We start from the raw sequence: 9,318 nt of genomic DNA on the forward strand, positions 1-9,318 counted from the left end.
CCAGCCTGGTCTACAGAGATTGTTTAGGGACAGTCAGGGCTACACAGAGAAAAAACAATACCACCACCAAGATTCCTGCTGGCGTAGCTCGTGGGAGGGGATGCCTTCTCTTTGAATGTTCCTTTTCCTCCCTTGGGTGTCTTTTCACTCCCTACATCTCTCAAGAGATGCCTTTGTATGTACTAAGTCACTGTCTTTTCATGAAGAAGCCTCCCTTACGCTGGATGATGTCAGCGAAAGAACACATAGGTCTGTGCCTCAGTGGAGCATCTAGCTCAGAAGACAAGCAGCTGCCACACGAGTTAGAATAATTAATGACACAACTGGCAGGTGTGCAGGAACAAACAAGACCTGGGAAGGTGCCAGTGGGATCAGACCTAATTGTGTCTTGCTCGAACAGCACTTTCCCCTTTGTGTTTTGTGGAAAGAAAGGGCATTTAGTCAAAGTTCTTTCCCTCCTGACTCAGAACTGTGCAAGTCATCCTAACCCTGCCATGTGTAGGACAATTGTCCTCTCTCTGCAGAAATTCAGAGAATGTAGCGAGTACAGTAAACTCATTTGCTCTATGTGGACAGAACTGCTAGGCTACTCCCAAATTAATGTGCAGCTCTTTCCCACTGCTCACAACTCTCTTCTTCCTACCCTTCCTCTATGGTTTTATTGCTCAGCCCACTAATTGCTTTCGCTCCAAATCCTTGGAAACTCTATAGGATACCGAACTGTTAGAATACACTGCTTTTCTTTCCTGCTCTATTTTGTTTTGAGACTTATTCCAAGTTAGAGAGTAAAGGCTGAAGACCCTGTGAAAGGCACTGAGGTGTAGAGAGCTAACGCTGAGGTAGGGAAGGCTGACAGTGATTCTCCAGGAGCAAGTTTGGTGATCAAATTTCTCCATCATTCTCCACCTCTGGTGCTTTTCTGTCTCTGACTGCAGCGAGACCTTCCCTGGGAGGTCACAGATGAGGCAGCCGTTGACAGGATGCCAGGGAACGTTCATAATCTACACCTTTGTTCCATTCCCACAGTTTTGTGGCATTGTGAAGGAGGAAAATCTTAAAGCAGATAACAATGCTACAGTACACAACTCAAAATATAAATGTTCAAGGATTGGTATTTTATTTTGCTACTTTTTTTCTTATTTGAGCAAATACAGTGTATTTCTAGATGTTTTCCTTTGGTCATTCTTCAGTTCTTACTTCCTCAGTATCCTCCCCACCTTGTTCTTTCTCCATAAACCTTCCATTCATGACCATTTTCAGACTCCAAACTCCCAAGGTTGGAGAGAAAGAGACCTCCAGCCTACTCACTGTTGTGTATTGTCATGAGAGTCTCAGGCATTGAAGAATCAGCTACATCAGGAGAACGCACTTTTGAATGACATTTGTGCACTCCATAAGGAAAGTGTGTCAATGAAAACAGCCGAGCAAGCTTCTTAGGAAGCTGATGCCTGGGCCACTGGGAAATGGTTCTGCATGGAATCTCATGGTCTAACACATTAACACTCTTGCCTTACAGTAAATGAATATAAATTAAATTAATTTGAATGGCAAATCTGGAATTTGACCTTGAACTCCCATGTTTCCCCCTTTAAGTGTCATTACTGTAATATATTCAGGTACACACACACACACACACGCACACACTCTTAAGAGGTTGTGCCTAGATTAGAAAAGGACTCACTCACTATGGTTTCTTTTTCATTGCTACCAAGCATGGCTGTGTTCAAGATTGTGTTTATATTATCTTGATAATAAGTATACCTATCCTTTTTGTCTTTGATGTTTCTTGTTGAGAATTTTTTAACATAAATTTTTATTGATTCTTTGGGAATTTCACATCATGCACTCCAACCCCACTCATTTCCCAGTCCCTCCATATCTGTCCTTCACCCTTGTAGCATCCCCCACCAAGAAAAATTTAAAAACAAACAATAAAAATAAAATATAAAAACACAAGTAAGAATATTGATTAAAAAACAACAAAAATCTCAAAAACAAACAAAGATAACAACAAAAGCAAACAATCAAACCCAAAAAAGCACTTTGCCCCGCCGTCTTTCCACCTCTGCATCCCCTCCTCGTTCTCGGTGGCACTGGAAGCTGCTGAATGCCATGCCGTAGACCCTCCTGTCCACACAGCTTTACCTGCAAATGTTCATTGTGTGATGTTTTAAAGGGCAGATCTAAGCATTCAGACTGGCAGAGCGTCAGCATTTATAAGCTAAAATTTTGGAAGATAAACATGGTGAAAGACCATTGTGATTTTAAGTGTTGTCTATTTTGCCTGTCCTACACCAGTGCCATTTGCTTTACCTTGTATCTTATTCAAACTGGCTCCTGTCACCTGCTCAGCCTGCAGCAAAAGTTCGTTGTGTCAGAGCAGAGGTCTATTAATGCAGGGCCACCCATCTGGAATTCCTAATGTAAACAAGCATCCTCAGGGATACTTAATTACCATGCTTGTCAGAGTATCATTCTAACAGTTGATATCCATACTGTTTCTGAGTGCAATATATAGTTGTTGTCAAAGAACTCATCATGGCATATGCACGACACAATGTGCACTTTTTGGCAAATAGCCTTTTTAAAATTAAATAAATTAATAAAAAATCACTCTCTTTAAAAAAGTAAATGTGATTTCTTCCACATTTTTGTTCTGAAATGCCGCCACAGTTTTTCTCATACTGGAAAGAGGAAAGAAGGCAATGATGGTGACAAGCTTTGGTCTCGACAGCAGCTCCTAATATGGGTTTCTTACCTCCAAACCCAGTGTTGCCTTGGAGGCTCCATTTGCCTTATTCTAATATGATTTGTTTCCGTAATATTTTCTTAGGTGCAGAGAGAGCTAGCGGCTGTTATTGCGATGAAAGCAAGAAAGTCCGGTGAGTAATCCTTGGTGGGCTGGAGGGTGACTGTAACCCTGGGGCTAGTGTGCGCTGGGGCACTTCAGGATGCCTGCTACAGAATGCAGAAAAACCGTATCGTGAAGATTTATATTCCAGTCTAAATATCTAGCATAGGTAGGTGCTCTGGAAAACACTTCAAAGTAAAATTTTACTCCTTTTTCCCTAATTTATTTCCAATTCTGAGGAAAAATGAAAAATCTTTATGGTCCACTGGAACCAGGAAAGACATCAAAGTCCATTGTGAAAGCAATTAAATTACTTTACGTTATGTAATATGATGGCAGGTAGCACCAAATACTATAATGCTGTAGTGCTTTGGAGACAGGGTCTGACTGTATAGCCCTGGGTACCCTGGAATTCTCTCTGTAGACCAGGCTGACCTCAAACTGCCTGCTTCTTGGCATACTTAAGACAACAATTTTTTTTTTTAAATTTTAGAATGACTTGTCTAAAAATAATTTATTCAATGGTATTTCATAGCAAACATTTTTCACAGGACTGATTATATAGATATGTCCTCATATTTGTAAGCTATAATCTGAAGAAATAATATGCGGAAAGCAAAAGGAGGCTTCCAAATATACGCTGGGGAACAAAGCATTTTCTGCTAAAATTCAGTATAAAAATAGAGGCTTAGTGAAATGGGAAACGCTTGCTTGGTGTCTTAGGGTTTCTATTGCTATGAAGAGACAGCATGAGCACGGCAACTCTTACAGTTTCAGAGGTTTAGTTTATTACTATCATGGTGGGGAGCATGAGAGCAGGGAGTACGGTAGCATGCAGGCAGACATGGTGCTGGAGAATTCTACATCCTGATCCAAAGGCAACAGGGACACACTTCCTCCAACAGGGCCGCTTCTGCTCCAAATAGGCCACAACTCCCTGTAGTGCCACTTCCTTTGGGGTTGTTTTCTTTCAAACCACACTTAGAGAGGGGAAATGTTCAGATGGTGGAGGAGCTCAGCAAAGGCATGATCTAGAAGGCATGTGGTAACTAGAAGATGAGTTTTCATCCAGAAAGATGACAACAGTGAAAGTGTAGATAAATTTGAAGAATAACCAGAGAGAAAATGGGTTTGCATAAAATGAACATTTATGTGTTTCTTTCTCTAAGGCACCCTTAAAAGTGTCTTACTTTTCAGGTACTGTTTGAATCAAATACATTTTAGTATGGGTACATATATTATATCCATGTAGCTTTGGTGACCTTGTTGATTAAAAAAAGACACAAGAGACCAGATGCTATGAAGGTGATAGAGGCTGCAGAGAGAGTCATGAGGGGGGTATGAGCAAAGCTCACTGGCAAACATCATTAGACAGTGGATATTTGCAGAGGAAGAAGCCAAGCTAGAGAAAGGACACAGTTGAATGACTTTGAGAGTCAGAAGTAAAGTGACTGCATTGATCTTGATCTTGTTGGCAGTAAAGAAGCCAAACTTGAAGTCTGTGTGAGTTGTGTAACTGCTGCATCTTTGAGTGTGGAATCTGGTCTTTTAAAGTTTCACTGTAAGTTTGAGAAGACAAGCAGAGTGACCGTTGCCAGAGAAAGAGCAAAAAGGTACAGAAAAGCCTGAGCATGCGGGCTGGCATATGCCTGCTGTGTTCTAGGGGGGCTGCAGGTGGGTGGGCAAGGTAGAGGTATGGATCATGAAGCAGAACCTGGACATGCACTTACAGAAGACTTGTGGGAAGTTAAGTTTGTCGCACCTCACCATCGTAGGAGGTTAGACTGCCTCCCTTCCTAGCTCTGTGGAGGCTGGAATCTGAACACAACTTTACAGCTTTTTAGGTTCAGAAGAGATCCCTCACACACACAAGAATGGGGACATATGTTCTCAGTTTTCCAGGAAGTGTTTTTTTTTGTCATTGTTTGTTCGTTTGTACAGACACGATCTTACTATATAGCCTAGAATTCTCTATGTAGACCAAATGCTCTCAGACTCACAGAGATCTACTTGCCTCTGCCTCCTAAATCCAGGATTAAAGCCATACCATCTGGCTAGGAGAGCATTTTCGGAGTATTCTATCACCTGCAGTTCCTTGTCCCTGTCTCCTCAGGCTGGAGATTTATCCACAGGATGTCACAGGGATTAAGAGAGAAAGGTGTGCATTGATTGCTCTCTCTTTCTCCTCTTTGTAAGGAGTCCCATGGAGCCTAAGCTGGCCTTGAAATCACTATGATGACCAAACCCAGGCTTTGTGTGTGTTAGGCAAGCTCTCTACCAGTTGAACTACATCTACAGACCTTGTATTACTTTCTTTAAGGGTAAGAAAGTAGAGACTGTCTGCTGGGGAGATGGTTTAGTTGGTAAAGTGCTTACCTTGCAAACACGGAGCTGAGTTCAGATCTCCAATCACCACTTAAAAGCCGGGCTTGTTAGCTTGTGCCTATAATCTCAGCGTGGGCAGGCAGAGGTACATAGATGATTGCTCATCGGACTGCTGTTCTAGCAGAGTCATGGAGCTCCAGATTCAGCAAGAGACTCTGTTTCAGTAAATGAGGAGGGGGACAATTAAAGAGGTCACCAGACTTTAACCTGTAGCCTATACACATGTATGTACATTCCCATATGGACATGTTCATGTCACACATATACAAGCACACATACACGCACAGAAAAAGAATAGGTAAAAGTAGTCCTTAAATTCTTATCATGGCATTATAAAGTAAAATATTCAGTGAAATATATACAATGGTATATATTACTTTTCTTTTTCATAATAAAAATAGTTTTATCTTGCTATTAGAGCATGCTCATTGAAAGAAATTTTATTATACATTTATGTTTGAAGAAGAAATTGAAAATTGTAAACCAAGCCTGTGTCTTCGTTTCCTGGCCACCCCGACCTGAATAATCACACAGAAACTGTATTAATTACAACACTGTTTGGCCAATGTCTCAGGCTTATTATTAAAGCTCTTACATCTTAAATTAATCCATTTCTATTAATCTGGCTTACTGGTGCAGAATGTTTCCCCTTCAGCAGCTACATGGCATCTCCTTGATCCCACCTACTCCCTCTGTCTTTCTCTGTTCGCATTTCCCTCCTGACTTTACTCTGCTAAGCCATTGGCCGAAACAGCTTTATTCATCAGCTACTAAAAGCAACACATATACATAGGATATCCCACATCAAAAAAAATCTCCTCTCCTCTCACCAACATCAATATTAATCTTTTTTGTATATATTTCTAGATGTTGTTCTACTAACATGTAAATATTGTTACATATTAATAAGACGTTGAGATAATTATAGATTCATACATTTCTAATAAACTATGGGCTTATCCCAAGCACTTTTTAAAAGTATTTTCATTTATATTTGAGAATTTCTACATGTATGTGTGTGTTTTGATCTGATCCAGTCCTCACGCCCAGCTCATTCCAGATCCTCCACCCCCAACCTTCTGCTCTGCTGTCTGAATTAGCATAGTTTAGCCATTTGCCAACTAAAAACGATCTCAGCTACCTTCAAGTTGAGAAGTTGTAACTGACGCTGCTGGAACATTTCTGCAAGTTTTGTGTTTAAGTTTCCACTCATTTTAATTGCACACTAGAAGGTTTGTTTGCTAGGTCTTATATCAGATCATGTCTTCTGAACCTCCTGCATCCACAGTGAGAGTTTCCGTGGCCTCGGTCTTCAACTAGCTTGATGCTGCTTTAGATTTGGACCCTTCTAATGCAGTGCATTATCTCTGCCTTTTCTTTGCTCTTCCTCCTTTGTCGTCTTTTGTAATTCTCTAATGCTTGCCAATGGCAAGCATCTTTTCCTGAGCTTGTTGCCAGGTATATAACTTCTTCATTGTGATCATCAGTCAGCTTTTCGCCTGTTTTCTAATTGGCTTGTTCCTTTCCTTACTGTTGAACTTGAAGAAAGAGTCACAATCAAGTATGCCATTGCAAATATTTTCTCCCATTCTATGGCTTGATTTTTCAATTTCTTGATGGTTCTTTGTATTTCAGTACACTTTGCCAATTATTTCTCTTGTGAGTCATCCATCTATGCTGTATCTAAAAATGACTGCCAAGCCAAAGCCATTTAGATTTTCTCAGGGTGCCAGCTGGCGGTTCTATAGTTTTGTGTTTTTTCTTTGGGGTTGTGGTCCATTTTGAGTTCTTTTTTGTGATGGGCATAAAATAAGGTCTAGATTTCACTTTTCAGTTGACTATCCTGTTATCTTAGCACAGTTGTTAAGAAAGCTTCCTGCATTAACTCTCCTTTGTCTAAGATTCTTGCCTGTATTTATGTTGATCTGTTTTGGGTTCTGTTCTGCTCCACTGACCTGGGAGTCTGTTCTTTCATTCATTAAGTACCGCACTGTTTTGAGTATGGTAGCTCTGTAGTAAATCTTGTGATTGAAAGTATCAGTCTTCCAACTTTGTTCTTTTTCTTCAATACTGTGTTGCCTCTTCTTGGCTCACCCGTTCTCCATGCAAAATTCCACATTCTCTGGTCAGCTTTCATGTTGTGTATGTCTTCTGTCTGACATTTTTTTTTTATATGAGGGTTCTATGCCTCCCCCAACTGTTAACTGAAATGAATGCTCCGTGGTGACTGTTTTGTCTCTGCTGATCCAGTTGTGTCGCTCTTTATGTCATTAGTCATGGCTCAGTGATATGAAAAGAGATCAATGGCCATGGGAATTGAGCAGTGCTGCTTCTGCTTTCTCCTGGCTTTATTTAAATATGCTTTCTGATTAGAAAACTAATATGAATAAAGAAGATTGTTCCAAAGTAAAAAGGAAGATAATTCAGTTATTGGCCCCAACCACAACAGATTTGGGAAGCAATCAGGGATAAAAATAAGCAACAAGTTGTATGTTGTTATAGTCAGGAATGCTGTTGTCTGACGTGATGCTGAGAGTGGATGGAAAGCAGCAGCAGTGCAGCAGAGAGCTGCAGCCTCGCTGTGTTGCTCCACTCGTTACCGACTGCTGTATGCAGATGCTCAGTAAGACGTGAGAGGAGTGGGAGAGCAAGGACACATTGTCCCCTTCTGTGTTTAAATCCTTGCCTATATTTCATAAGTATCACATATTAGTGAATGCACGTCTGACAAGGGCAAAGTTATTATTGTGGAGGTAAGAGGTGTTATAGAGTAATAGCTGCAGATACTTTCTCTGTGAGATTCTTGGTTTTTAGTTGTTTTTTTTTGTTGTTGTTTTTTTTGTTTTTTCGAGACAGGGTTTCTCTGCAGCTTTGGAGCCTGTCCTGGAACTAGCTCTGTAGACCAGGCTGGCCTCGAACTCACAGAGATCCGCCTGCCTCTGCCTCCCGCGTGCTGGGATTAAAGGCGTGCGCCACCATCAAAAGTTGTTGTTTTTAAAGTTATATTGCATTTTTATTGTTAAAGGAAAAAGAGAAGAAGGTGGCATATATCTAATACAAAAACAGTATGAGAAAGGAAGTTGGCACATCTGGGGCTGGACAGCAAGAGCTGACTACCCTAGTAGTAAGACTACTAATTAGGACTCAGGTGCCATGGTAGATTTATGTCCAACCGCAAAGGATCTTTAACATGAGCATGAGTAGGAAAAAGGGCTTCAGTTGCACCTCACCATGCAAACATAAATAAAAGTAACTGCCAATCAATATAGGTTCCATAAATGATTCATGCTATAGTTAGTAAAAAAAAACAAAAACCTATTTTGTTTTGTCAGTTTTGAAGAGGCTATTAGGATCTACCTTTAAGCAGTTTTCTCCTTTAACAGCTTACTGTAGTGGGTGTTAAGATACTGTAAGCTTTGTAAGGTTTACAAAATTAACAGATTTTCTTGCACTTCTTTCTCCTCATTGGATGACTTGTTCTAGTGCTAACAGTAGTTGGTTAGTTGTTTAATGAAATGGTTTCTTCCATTTTCTTTTTTTTTTAATTTTTATTTATTTATTATGTATACAATATTCTGTCTGTGTGTTTGCCTGCAGGCCAGAAGAGGGTACCAGATCTTATTACAGATGGTTGTGAGCCACCATGTGGTTGCTGGGAATTGAACTCAGGACCTTTGGAAGAGCAGACAATGCTCTTACCCACTGAGCCATCTCTCCAGCCCTTTCTTTCATTTTCTAGGGACTCCATGGCCAAGGCCAGTTGGTTCTCATCCTTAAAAATGTACATTTGGTTGGCTTCTATTTATGAAGAAACAAAAAGGCTACATTAGTAAACCTCTTTGGCAGAGTTTAGCTGTCACCCTGCCTGCTTAGCCCAGACTTTGCAGTCAGAGCACTGTGCACCCACTGCAGGCCGCCTGTGCAGTCAGCTCTGTGCATCCACTGCAGGCAGTCTGTGCAGTCAGCTCTGTGCACCCACTGCAGGCCGTCTGTGCAGTCAGCTCTGTGCACCCACTGCAGGCCGCCTGTGCAGTCAGCACTGTGCATCCACTGCAGGCCGTCTGTGCAGTCAGCTCTGTGCA

General features: G+C 41.0%; 1 protein-coding gene across 1 annotated transcript in view; it reads left to right on the forward strand.

Annotated features, from left to right (window-relative positions):
- Rapgef5 (Rap guanine nucleotide exchange factor 5) overlaps positions 1-9,318 on the forward strand; it is a 239,505-nt gene that overhangs the window by 81,112 nt on the left and 149,075 nt on the right. Inside the window, exon 7 of the mRNA XM_005343679.1 lies at positions 2,834-2,882. Coding sequence (XP_005343736.1) covers positions 2,834-2,882 — 49 coding nt within the window. The remainder of the gene's footprint in view (positions 1-2,833; positions 2,883-9,318) is intronic.

Source organism: Microtus ochrogaster, chromosome 1, assembly GCF_000317375.1.
Source record: "Microtus ochrogaster isolate Prairie Vole_2 chromosome 1, MicOch1.0, whole genome shotgun sequence".
NCBI lineage: Eukaryota > Metazoa > Chordata > Mammalia > Rodentia > Cricetidae > Microtus > Microtus ochrogaster.